At 32.4% G+C, this 14,054-nt stretch overlaps 1 protein-coding gene across 4 annotated transcripts in view; it reads left to right on the top strand.

Moving 5' to 3' along the window:
- The first annotated feature begins 1,021 nt into the window (after positions 1 to 1,021).
- Positions 1,022 to 14,054, top strand: part of LOC127838072 (uncharacterized protein PF3D7_1120600-like) — a 51,633-nt gene continuing 38,600 nt past the window's right edge. For 2 of the 4 annotated variants that reach the window (XM_052365637.1, XM_052365634.1), the window contains exons 1-4: positions 1,022 to 1,169; positions 2,678 to 2,825; positions 3,222 to 3,342; positions 4,328 to 4,404. In XM_052365637.1, the coding sequence (XP_052221597.1) occupies positions 2,758 to 2,825; positions 3,222 to 3,342; positions 4,328 to 4,404 (266 nt within the window). In that variant the 5' untranslated portion in view covers positions 1,022 to 1,169; positions 2,678 to 2,757. Of the gene's footprint in view, positions 1,170 to 2,674; positions 2,826 to 3,221; positions 3,343 to 4,327; positions 4,405 to 14,054 lie in introns of all 4 variants that reach the window. The other 2 variants (XM_052365636.1, XM_052365635.1) reach the window with 2 other exon arrangements.

The following is a 14,054-nucleotide window of genomic DNA, read 5'->3' as shown; positions in this document are numbered from 1 at the left end:
AACAATTTATCAGGGCTTGACATCTTCACAGAAAAAGAATCTGTTCTGGTAGTGTATTAGGCTATTTAGTCATCTGCATGAATGCGTTTCTGTTTGAATTACAAACCATCGTTAACATCTCGCAATATGTGTATTGAAATGTTTAAGTTGATTCACTGGCTAGTAAAAATCAAGCTTTCCTCTAACTTCCATTTCAACTTAACAAATTTTAAGTAATAATGTCGAAGTAGTACAGTGTAGTTGTAGCTGAGTGACTTGTGTGCGTTAATAGTTTCAGTCTGAAATGTAACAAGATATAAAATAAATACTATGATATGTGTAATGACTAGAATAAATAGTACAGTATAATTAGATCTGAGTGATTATTGTGTTTGAAGTTTAAATAATGTATTATCACCATGCTCTAAATAAATACAATTTTGCTTAACAAATATTGTAAATATAATTTTTATTTAGGAGAGAGACAAACGCAAAGTAATGAACAGTTTAGCAACATTTCTTCGATAATACGGTGTTTTTTCCAACCATTCAAACGATAAATACAGTGCATAGTTATGATTGTATTATTATACTTACATACGATTTATAAATCTTTCACAGACTTACAAATATGTTCAAGTTGTTTGGTTTTGTATATCAGACGTTTCTCAAAACTAGCTACGACCCGTGTGAATTACCTCCCTTTTTTACTTAAACGTTACTACCCACAGTTCATAATAAAGTTCCTATGAGTTTATCATGGTCATTAATTTTAAGTGTGCGACAATTTGTCGCGCGAAAACCCGTATGATTTAATAACAAGTAGTCTGATAAATTGATAAACGTATTATTTTGTGTTAGGTTATAATATACATTAAAGACTTTAGGAAGTTAAACAAAAACAGTAACAATGCATTATAACAATGAATGTTAAACAATACATCGCAATTGTTAAGAACGTACATTATAAAATATTATAAAGGTTTGACGATAGCCAAGCGGATTCGACTAGAACGCAAAGCAGTAGCTACGCCATTTCGCTATAAACATTTACATACGTGTCTTTGCAACATGAATTTGCACTGTGTCAAATTTATCTAGCCGGTGGACTGATTACCTGGCTATAAAGACGCTTGTGTTTGTGAAATGAAAAATGTAAACATTTTTTGGATATTACACAGCAGCTCGAGGTAATGCATTTTACGATTGAAAACTTATGTTACAGTACGCAAACAATACTGTACTGACGTTGTATAGTTTGAAAAAGGTGTTGTGAATAATTTAGGGCGTTTGGTTTGCAAAATAGCGTTTTTGCGAGCAAGAAAGGATAATCCCCTTCCACCTGAAGGGGAGGGGCTGGAACAATGTTTTTTACTGCATACAATGATGTGTTCATCTGGCAATAGTATAAAATGTCAAATATGTTCTTAAAATATGTTTCGTATTCAAGATTTAAGAGAAGGTAACAAGATACACTTATTACATATTTAAATGTTATAACCATTATTTTTATCCTAAAGGCTTGATGCAAAAATAAGCAACACTTTGTACGTGTATTTATTGAAAACATCGATAGCATAAAATTGGCTCTGTCAATATCATGTAAGTGTTAATTATAATACTTTGACGCTTGTTAATTCATTTAAGTGTAGGCATTCTTCTTTTTGTTTAATTTAATTACAGTATTCCGAGTCATTAACAGTGAAATTGGTTTAGGCAACGGTAAGATTATGAGGAATATAGACATATGATCAATACATTTGCATTCTTGTTGGTTTAATACCACAGGAAAGATAGAGAGTAATATTTATTCTATATAAATGCAAAAAAGGCTTTTTAGCTATTATCTGTTTAAATGCATCTTATCTATGCAAATTTATTTTTTGGATAGATAAAAATAACGTCATATATAAGTAACATAATTATTTATTTTATTTAATACATCTTACTATTAATCATTCTGCCTTTCGTGAAGAGGCTAACATGTCATGAATGTCATTTTATATAGTTCAATCTCCGCCTATTCTTTTATTTTTTGTAATTGCTTATTTAATTATGTAGCATTAGCCTCAATAAATACATCAAAAGTAATTTGTATTAATATTAAGTAATAATTAAATACTCTATATTTTTTAAATTTAATATTTATTTAAACAATTTGTCCAATTTTTTCAGTGAAAAAAATAAATGATAGATATTGATTAAATATAAGTATTTTTAACATAATAGTTGCGACCGTTTTCTTATTGGTTTCTTCATATGTTCCTTTCTGAAACTCTGTATTTGATAAATTATTTACATCTTCGGAAAAATTGCGGCTTTGTGAAAGAGTGTTCTTCGATTTAAGAGATAGTGTTTTGATCGAGCTCGTTTCAACATAATATTATCACGTATCCATGGAACTTGTTCTGATTTAATATATAAATTTTAATTTGAATATTAATATAAGAGGTACATCAGAAAAACATTTTGGTCATGAAAACATGTTAAGCAAAAAGATGCAACACTCAGACATCAAACTATTCCAACGACGCAGATTTACATAGGCTTGAGGTATTGTACTTTTGTTAATTAAAAAGATCTCATCAAACTTTTTTATGGAACATGATTTTACCATATTAATTAGAACGTAGTTTTAACCATAAAATGGTCTGGAATATATATCCAATAAAAGCAGATATATTGTTTCTCAAAGCAGCTAGCCGAAAACTCAACACAACATTGAAGTTCACCAAGAACTAAAAGAAACTGTTCATCGCCAGAGGAGAGATTACCGAGATGGCAGAGCAAGGTTTAAAGAAAATGGTAGATCAACCAGCAAAAGCAAATAACAAAAACTCTAAGATGTAAGAGGTTTACTTCAATGTACTAAGTAATCTTAATGTAACTAAGAACTCCCGGACAAGAGTAAGACGTCAGAAAACAACGGAGCGTCAGCCTGTCTTAATTGGTCTGGCTCATCCAACTGGTCGTTTTGTTTCTATATGTGGGAGTTATTCGTGTCGTTTACAAAGCATGTCAATTCATTTGTATTTCCAGCGCTCTATTTGTGATGTACACATTTTAATTATGTATTTTGATGTTGTTTTGGTGTTTAATTGCTTCGTATCGGAACCTCCTATATTGTTTATAAGATGAAAAATAACAATTAAGAAACGGAATTTTAGTGTCCTCAAATTGTCAACATCTGTCTTTATAATGATCAATGCTTGTGTACTTTTAAATTGAACTGGCTTCTATAGGCCTGGATGTCCTTCGTATGATTGCAGCGGGCAGAAGAAAGATGACTCAAAGTTTAAAGAAGCAGAACAGGCCAAAACAATAAAGAATGACAGCCACGCAGCGAATAACAGGCACGACGATGTAAGCTATTACTTTTGAACCAAAAATATACGAGATTCAAGGTTAGTTTAAATTTTTCAACATTGTGGGTATATTTGCATGCGCTCCGATGCCTTAAATGGCTTATCCCAAAATAAAATATCAAACCTTTTACGGTATTTTTTTTTATAGAAAAAAAAACATGGTGAGTTATTTTAATTGAACAGAATCTTATTTATTTGAGATACAGGCTGAGTTTAAGAAGTTCTTCAACGTTCAAAGCTGTCCGTTTCCATGTAACTATAAATAGTTGAGAAACGTAACGTTACAGAGATGAGAACAAGTGCTCCTAATAAACCTAAATGTCAAGGAAACGTTTTGTTTAAGAAAAACACAATAACCGACAGTATCTACTTCATTTTACTGATACTGGATATGAATCAAAATATCCTCTAGTCTTCCATATTTGACACAACCCTAGCAAAACAGCTACTCTCAGGAATTATAATGTTATATGTATGCTTTATGGGTTACTGAGACGCAGTTAGAGCACTCACAAATATTACTCTAATTAAAATAAAACTAAATTAATTAAATAAATGTCCTAAAATTGTGCTCGTTATGTAATGAGCTGATAAAATGTAACAATCCAAATTAACTCAAGCGATTGACATATGTAATTGAATAAAGCAAAAAACGGGATTTTGTACGTTCCTTGATATGTCTCTAATTATCAGGATATAAACATGTTACAGCTAGTGCAATAAGTTGCTTTATTAAGTCATTATTGCGGCATGGGTTTTCTTCCAACTCCGCTCATGATTCTTTGATTGGAGATTACCCTACCGGGCAGTTGGGTTTTGTTACCGATCTTTTTCCTAAGTAAAAGACATCATCAGACATAATACGAACTTTCTCACTTAAACTATGGAGTTTGAAATCGCAGTTGCTAAAATTGAATCAAACAGATATTTAATGCATTCGTTTTTTGAACTGTTTAATTAGACTTTACGGTTGTTTATTGCAGACCGTGAATTGTACATTTACTGGGGACAATAATCAGAGTTTAGTCATCACAAATGCTAAAGGAAGTCTGGGAGAGAGGTAATGTTCTTATTTATTATAATTTTACGCCCACTTGCTGTGAACACGCTCATTAGTATTATTGCTCCACTACTGATAGGTAGAGTCGGATGAATTAAAGTAGATCCGTCCGTTGAAATCCCACGAATATTTAAAAGTATTTCAATCGCAAAACCTTCGTTGCTTCCTTTAAGGTTAAGGTAAAATAGTTATGTCAAGGCAGAAATTAAAAAGTGCTTTTCCAACTTTTTATTTTTCCATGCAATGAATGATTTCAAACTACGTTTGTTTAACATGTTCAGTTATACAAGAATTTGTGCTTCGCGTATAAACATATGGCCACCTTCAATAAAAGGGTCACACCGAGAAGACAATCGTCCGAATTTAATTTTTGTATGTCTGTGTCTTTTCATTTGATTAAACGATTTCGAAAAAGGACTTGGCACAAATATTACAAATACAAATAAGTTATTTAAGAAAGTGTGTCGCGCGCAACGACCCTGTGGCTACTTTTAACTAAATATTAGGTCATTGTCAAAATATAGCAAATAAATTGTCAAAAAAAAGCTCCTCCGCGGTAAATCTTTACAACGTATTTCTCTTGTGATCGATTGTCTGGAACAGGATTGTATAGTATAGTTAGACTACAATAATTAGAATTGTACTGTCGGGTAGCAGTAGAACATATCGCTGTACATACTAGAAAGTTGCACATTATAGTCGTCAGACGCTGTTAGCAGTATAACTAACATGTGTGAAAATTTTCTCTTAAAAATCATGACTTGACAGTGCTATATCTTTCATAGATGGACCATATTATGGTCTGTTCTATTTACTAAACAAATACGCAAATTGTTATAAAAGATTTTCGATCGTAACGACGCTAAGTTATACAATTAAAATATAAATGTAGTTTTAGAGTCACGCGTCACGTATTGCACTTATGTTTAATGTTTCGGTTTGCGGATTTACATTTGATTGATATCAGTGTATACTCATATTATGGTAATGATAAAATGTGTGGGAAATGTAACGTTCGGGTAGCCCTTTTAACCGTGTTTAACAATACATTATACAACAAACATTTCCGCCAAATTTCATAAAAATGGGGTTTCTAGATTGTTCAAAGTTTTTACTTTAATTTGACAAAGTTACCTAGTATTTGGTCCACATGGCTCCATTTTAATCGTGGACTAAATGTCACTTCGTCTTATATTCTGACCTTATTTTTTGAAAGCAGTTATGTTACCTCCTAAGTGTCGACAATTTTATCTTTGATTTGACCTTATGGACATTGTTTGTTACACCGCTTAAGCAAATTTCGAACTCGGCCGAGATATTATTATGGACAATAAACTGATCGTTTTCTTTAAGACAATTGGTGTCCGTCCTCTTGCCTTGCTCACAAAAATGGTGAACATTACATAAACTTTTTCCTGATAGGTATACTTCGTGTGGCATTCTTATGAAAGAAATATGTATTGCCATATCACTAGTTCAGATATAGTTGATCTTGCACCTCAAAATTGACACACATATGACACAGTGAACTTAACAGTTTCTAATTATGTTCTCGAAAAGTATATGTTAAACTCCGATATAAATTCTTAGTAATATGTTTAGCTGTATTAAAACATGGTGAAAGTTTATTTTTCAGTTAAAAAAGTAATTATCTACGTTCATTTACAAAATGTTTTTTAACATAGCATGGCTTTCGATTATTACTCATCCGGACTCAATCAACTCATTTAGTTACTAACATACCTTAATTTAAGTTCACCATACGAAAAGTTTTGTTTAATAACCATTACCGTAGTTGTACATGAAATTAGGTTTTATTTATAAGACATAAAAACGAACACTCATTGTTTTATTAGAAAGAATCAAAGCAGACACATCATGAGATTTATATATTCGTATACTGTTTGATTCAATTTATAAATATGCCTTTATTTTGTATGTTTCGACAGTTTGTAGTAAAACATCATTTGCTATTGTTTAATGATGGCCAGAGTGGTTAAATTTATATTTCATCGTTCGTGGATATGCATATAAATTCGTGATTAAGTGCACAAACAACGATTTACGTATTTACATCATATAAGATAACATAAAATGGTGATATAAAGTTATAATGTTGTGCGTGATAGATGGAAATGGAGTCTAGTGACTACACGTATTAATTTCTGTGATATAATTTAACCATTACGCCTAATATTGTTTCATGTATGTTTAACAAATAAACTGTAACATGGATCCCCTCTTATTCTTTCGTAAGATTGTAAGCAAGGAAATTAAATAATTATAACTTTATGTGTTATCATCTTTTTAGGATTTATACTACACCACACATTCTTAGACTCTGAATAATTACTCTCATTAAGGTTAAGCTCTTCTTGTCATTAAAAAGATGTTACAAAGATGGTTAAATAATTTAGGTATACACTTATTGTGCAAAAAAAATTAATCTTCATATAGGCAACCTATTTATTTCATCCACTCAAATGTTTTTTAGGGCTATACGTGACTAAATGTTGAGAGAAAATATAAAATGAGGCGTTCAATAGCACACAGGTACACGTAGGTTTTATGGTCAAATAACATACCTGAAAATAACTGATTTATTAAAACATAATTATCCTTTTTTTGTATACATTAATGCTACCGGTTAAATAAGTTTGTATGTTTTACTAATGTTAGTTTGAAATGACAGAAAATAAACCTTGCCTGGTTTCTTAACATTGGATGATTTTGAAGACTATTCTTGTCTGTTGTTTAAATTGCACATTATCCTTCCATTCTTGTAGTAATGTCAAAATGTTTTCTACATTTATTAAATAACACCAAAGAACTTCTAACTTGCTGATTGTGTATTGATCGCTTACATATAAGACTACTTTTCTATGGTGCGCCTTGTGTTGTCCCATGGGTATACTTTCCGCTTGTCGGTAGAGGATGATGGGGTCGCAGTAGATTTTGTTTAAAAAATACGTTGCAAGTGCGAAAGGTTGAACGCACGTCCTTTCGTGGCGTTATTTACAAATATGAGAGTCAGGCGATTTGTAAACAAACTCGGCATCCGCTCGGCTATCTGATAGATGTTGGAAAGATATATCCCGTGGATAGATATGTTGAATTAAGTGCAAATATTCCAAGGAGAATGATCAACCACAATAGCAAATGAAGAAAAAGAGTAAAAAAAATTACTATCATGGAGCTGTAAGTACTTTATAAATACTTGTGTATGCAAACAAGACCCAACAACAACAGAAATATTACAAACAACATAACACATTTTAATGTAATACTGAGTTGGAAATACCATATGTATAATGTTGGTTAATTCATCATAAAAATATCGCGTGTTGTGTTATCTACCATATATCATTAATTAAGAATAAATGTCCGATATTTGTATTATAAAATGTTATCATTAAAATATATCAAATTGCTTTTTATTTATGATCGTAATGAAGCGTTAACACGCGTTTAAATATATATAGCATTTATTACCATTATAAAATCTGATTCTAATTGTTAATATTTAAAATATTCGAATTCAAGATTTCTAGATTTATTGTAAATATCCAATTACCGATTTTTTATTTATCGTTGTGTTGTTTAAAATATAGAAATGAAACAATTGATGAAACGAGTCTCTTGGGTGTATATAACATATGTAAACATATTCAGAGCGTTTACTGTCGTTTTACATTGCGACGACGCCGATTTATATGTCACTCGGTTGAATGTTTTTTTCTAGAATTTATGTTCGGAAGTTAAAAGCACAAATAAAACATCTTCATTACCATATGAAAGCATGACTAGGTTTATATTAACAGCAATACTTATCTTTTTACTCAACTCATTTGAGTGCAGCATTTCAGGGCGCATGATCAACGGGGTTCACAGGGGTTTTAAACACGGGCTGGACAGAATGAAAACACACCGTGAAGAACTTTTTTTTATATCTCTCAATATTTAAATAATATTGAACAATATTTAAGCGCATATAAAATACAGTTTTGTTTGCAGTTGGTGCCAATATCTTAGATTTAAGAATACAACATTGAATACGTCTAAAATCTGTGCAAAACTTTTAATTTGCGTGCTGCAAGTATAAAGAAATACTGTTCTTATGAAATTGTTGGCCAAGAACATAGGCTGATTAAAGTAATTTTGATGTGTTTCACATTTCCGTACGCCGCAAAAAAGACTGAACTACTTGCAATTCTTCGGAAACATTGTTTTAAAAATTTATTTGAAAAGAGCACCACTTACCAATGTGTTTACATCAATAAACATCCATGAGTTAACCCCATACAGACACGTGGTCATGCACCCTGATTACATAGGTAATGATTGTGACAATATTGGAAAGCTTTGCTGCTCATTAATAAATGAGTCAACGCTATTCCGAAGTGGCGCTGAGGATCGAATGTTTTGAAAATTCATGGAAAATTCTACAGAGTGCATAACTTTTATATATGTGTCAAAAACGTTCGGACATGGTAGTGCGATTCAGCAAATATTTATTATGTCATGGCGGCGTTTTTGAAAGCATGTCGATGTTTTAGACCTGTGTGACGAGCATATTTCTATCCTATGAAAATGCCAACGACATCAAACAATTAATGTGAACAAATACACGTTGTTGCATGCACAAATACATTTGCCGCTAGTTGGTCTATCAGAGAATGTTGTATTTTCCAAAAGAGATGGAGTCATTGCCAAGGAGGTAGCGTTAATGACAGTTTGCGCCAATTCACAATTACGGATGTTTTAAATTTTAGTTACCGACCATGCGTTTTTTGTGTGATATTCCATGTTGAATGTTTGATCTTTTTTTTTTATTAGATTAAAGTAAAATATAATCAAAAATGTTAAGTTTAGATAATTATGAAGACACATTACTGTATTGCAAAAAGATTATGGTCATTTCGGTCAATGAATATGTTATAAAACTGGAAAGTAACTTGAGTATAATACAAAGTAAATGATTTAAGAGAGAGCTATTCTATTTTTTTATGATTTTTTAGGCATGGCTTCTTGTTATGTTTTTTGGTATCTACATACACGCTGCTGATAATCTAGAGCGGATGACACCTTCTCAGGTGCTTGGCATCTTTTAAATTAGGTCAAAGGTCAATGGGTACAGTTTTCAGTTTTTAAGGAGTTGAAATACATCTTATTGTGATTTATAACCTAAATTGAAAAGTTTAAGGCAGTAATATTGTCTGAAAGTCAACCTGCTTGGAGCTAATTAAAATTTTACCTATTCTAGTGTTCACTTATATAGGTCAAAAGGTCATTTCGTGCCCTTTTGTGCCAAAATAAACATGACAACTGGCATTGAAAATCAACAGAATAAAATATTATGTTCAAAAAGTATTTTTTAAACAATGGAATAGTTGAATAGTTGAGACTGAAACTCATTTGTGTATTTCAGTATCTTATTACATTGTTTTAAGTGTACATTCTGCATCCTGTTTAAACTGTATATCTTATACCGCTGATCTAATCCCTGGTGAATTACTAGATAAATTCAAAAAGAGAAAACAAAGTGAAGTAAATATTTGTTATATCTGGAATTCCTACCTACATTTGGTTGACATTTTTATGAAGTTCATTAAAGCCCAAATAATAGGCGATTGGCTGTTGCATATTGAAGCCTTTTCCGAGATGCTACCATGCCTAATGGTGTACAACCACACAAACCATGCCCGCTGGGGTCCTGTATATCTAGCAGACATAAAAGCCTTAGAATATGCAGCACCTGAAGTGCTAAAGAGTTTATTGAAGGTCACTTTGTAGTCAAGCTGAAGGAAAAAGCATTCAACGGAGTACCTGTCGACCAAGCTACTGAATGAATAAACAGCATGTGTAAAACGACAGGGGGTATTATAGCAATAACACGACAGGACCATGCAAGGGATAGATTGTGTATTACGTGGTCAGAAAGATCTGAGGTTTCCAATAGTACCCCATTGTTCAATCAAAATGATGATGACGAAGATATTGGGATATCCAAGAATAGAGCAGATGAAACTCGTTCGAGAGTTTCTTCAGATGAAGAGTGCATCAAGAAAATGAGGCAGCTCTTTTGTTTATATGATATATTCGGAGTGCATGAAGAGGAGAACAGACTGTTCTCAAAACCATCTAAGGACATTGCAACTAATGATATCACATATGATATATTTACATGTGAAAGTCGAGGTAAAACATTACTCAAGGAATTTGCAGAGAAAAAGCTGAAAGAGCAGAATGTTGAATTGAATGCTCCTATTTAAAAGGTACAGTCCAAAACATTCGCATATCTCTATAAGGAGACAGTCAATGTAATGCAGAAAGTGACAAAGATTGTAAAGGCTGGCAAGCTAATGCAAAGACTGTTCAATGCAGCTAGTTCAAGGAGAGCCGTATAAACAGCATATGTACTAGAACATTAACTTTATGATGTACCATTATCATTTGCAAAGGCTAGTGGGAAAATGCATGAAACATAGAAATCAAACATACTTCAAGTGCTTACAAAGAACAATGATATAGTGACGCCTCAAGTTGTTCCGACAAGACTAATGCAATAATTGATGGACACGCGCTAATACAGAGTTTAGGTAAGCATAAGGACTGTCAAACATTTGGACGATATGCAACTTTTTTTGTAACGTCTGTTTTAAGACATATCAGCGCAAACACTACCCTAGTTGATGTGACTTTTGATCGATACTTTGGAAGTAAATATATCAAAGAAACAACGAGAGTTAAGAGGAAAGGAAAGCGTCGATCTATTAGGAAGCTCATAACAAGTCCAAACGTTCCTCTTCCGCCAATATAGGAACAGTTTATCACACACGATGACAATAAAGCAGACTTGCGAAAACAATCAGAAAATCTTCCAGCAGGATCAAATATAGTTGAAGGAGGTGGATTTCCAGGTGATGTTGATGCAAAGTCGAGTACATTTGATGCGACAAATAATGAGGAGGCAGATACGCGATTGATATTGCACTCAAGAGACGCTATTGATAGAGGCTACATGCATTTAGAAGTATATTGTAGAGACACTGACGGTCTGCTCTTGTTAATATACTACCTTGGAGCTGACGCCGAGGTATATATGATATCTGGTACAGGCAAACACAGAAAATGTTATCCTGTGCAACACTATCTGCAAAACTAGGTGACAATGTCAGAAGGAATATTTTAGGGTTTCGCGCATTGACTGGATGCGACACCACGTCTGCTCTAAATGGAATAAGTAAGAAAACCGCGAAAGTGAAATATATCACACAACCTGATGCATTGGAGGGTGTTGGTAGAGATTGTGATGCTCTAGCAGTTTCTAAATTTCTCTTGGTTCTGTATGGCTGCTGTCAGGACCACCCACCAAACATTGACACATGTAGGTATCGGTTTTTTGAATGCCAGGAAGAGTTTGGATTTGTTACTCCCTACAAATGATGCGCTTGAACTTCACATTAAAAGGGCTAATTATCAGGCAAATGCCACAGATAAGGATTTTCAGCCTGATGATCCTCTTGATACTGGCGCATGGAAACTTGAAGAAAATTCATTGAAACCAGTATGGATGAGGAAACCAAAGGTCCCTGCAGCATGTGTCCGGTTAGTAGCATGTGGCTCTCCAACCAAGTGTAGTACAGCACGATGTAAATGCTATCGATCTGACCAAGGATGCTTGTTTGAATGCGCATGTTAAGCGAATGGCTGTTAAAACCCTAGATAATTATTGTAAATGATAAAAGATAAGAAGATAAATATACAACCATGGTAATTCGTTTTTTGAAACAAGACTGTAAATTTATGTCACGTATGTTAAATAAATTATCACATAAGACCGACATTATCTTCAGCATGATGATACAGTAGGTCATAATAGTGCATTGAAGTCAGATGAACATTTGTTTTATACTATAAATGGTATTTCAACATTGTTTTTAACTATATTACTTAATAGATTACTGTTTTTGGTAAAATAATTTATGTTTTACAATATTCATATCTATTACAATGATTAATAATTTAGTGAAGTAAAAATAATTTATCTTGAATGAATATGACATTATAGAACGTACAGTAATAAGAACTTCATTAGTGTATACTATTTGAGCTGAAATCTTTAATTTTAAATAGTATTTAGCAGAATATGCATATAAACAATATATATATTTAGACTGTAACGTAGATCACAAATGTTTACTTGTAACTATACTTTCATTGTTTAAAGTCTCGTAATTGTATTGATAGGATAATGCAGAAATAATGTTGGTTCTTATTATAAAATGTCGTTATATTATAAAACGCAATAAGTATTAAAAGTCTAAAAATGAACATTGTTTTCTTTTATTTTAGGTAACGTTAGGTAACAAAGTTAAGAACATTCACTTAAGATACAACAGAGAAATACTTTTTTCATCATCAAAATATCCATCTCTCATTGAAAAGTTACAAACAAATATATAATATATATAATACGTAGATCTTTGGTTGTTTTCAACAAACACTGCAATTTATGTTCCATACGGGTTATAAAAGTGCACTTGATGACATTTGACCTACTTATGAAAAGCCAAAATCAGTTTAAAAAATAAGATAACCCTTCAAGTATCAAATATAAGTCAGTTCAGAAGTAAAAAAATTTGGCTATATTACCTCAATGTGTTAAGCAAAATGCACTCATTGACCTTTTGACCTAATTTCAGGGTCGTCAAGCATCCCAGAGGGTGACACCCCCCCCCCTCCAGAATTATTTTTAAATGTATTTGCAATCATTATAACATAAAAGGAAGCCATGCCTAAGAAATGCCATCAGATATAAGATTTCAGGAATTTTTAGGCCTACTAATCGTTTCAATCATCAGTAACATCTTTTGATTATTTCGTGAACTATATTACTAAATAAACACATTTGTTGAAGAAAAAATACTTGAGAAATTTTAGAAATGTGTTATTGGATTTATTTAGTCTTTCATATTTTGGGTTAATATCGTATATAATACGTTTCATTTATGTTGCCTTATTTCAGTTGGTTTCTTATATATGTACATCTTGTTTGTTTTTTGTAGAATGTGTAAACGTTCTGTTTGGATTTGGGTTTGCGTATAAACGTTGAAAAATAAAAGGAAATATAAATAGGAACATTATTCATCAAGTATAAGTCATGTGATGATTCATATATAATGCAATGGCGTCACCTCCTGTCCGTAGCGCCACCTCCTTGGAATTGGCTCCATCTCTGTTGGAAAAATGTAAAATTATCTATTAGATGCGCTAGAGGCCTATGCGTTTGTGCATGTAGCAACTAGAATATGTTAAGTACAAAGCGTAATCAATCGGGTTGACGATTTCTCGTCAAACAGGCAAAACAGATCAATTTACTTTCAAAAACTTCAAAAACCATGGCCCACCTTTTAAAGGTCCCCACGTTTCTAAATGGATTGTGATTGTATATTTCTTTACAAATGTGGTTGAATTAAATAACTTCGCTAAATAGCATTCCGTTGCTCGATTTTTAAATAATGCGAAATATGTTAAAACAACATAAAAATATATGCACCCTGTAGAATCATCCTTGAAATTTCAAAACAATGGTGCCTCAATTAACGACCGTGACGAAGGTACCAAAATGTTTGGAAGAAAAAACAGCT

The sequence above is a fragment of the Dreissena polymorpha genome, chromosome 7, assembly GCF_020536995.1.
Source record: "Dreissena polymorpha isolate Duluth1 chromosome 7, UMN_Dpol_1.0, whole genome shotgun sequence".
In the NCBI taxonomy this organism is placed as follows: Eukaryota; Metazoa; Mollusca; class Bivalvia; order Myida; family Dreissenidae; genus Dreissena; species Dreissena polymorpha.
The sequence above is the reverse complement of the archived record's forward strand: the minus strand, read 5'-3'. Positions and strand labels throughout refer to the sequence as shown.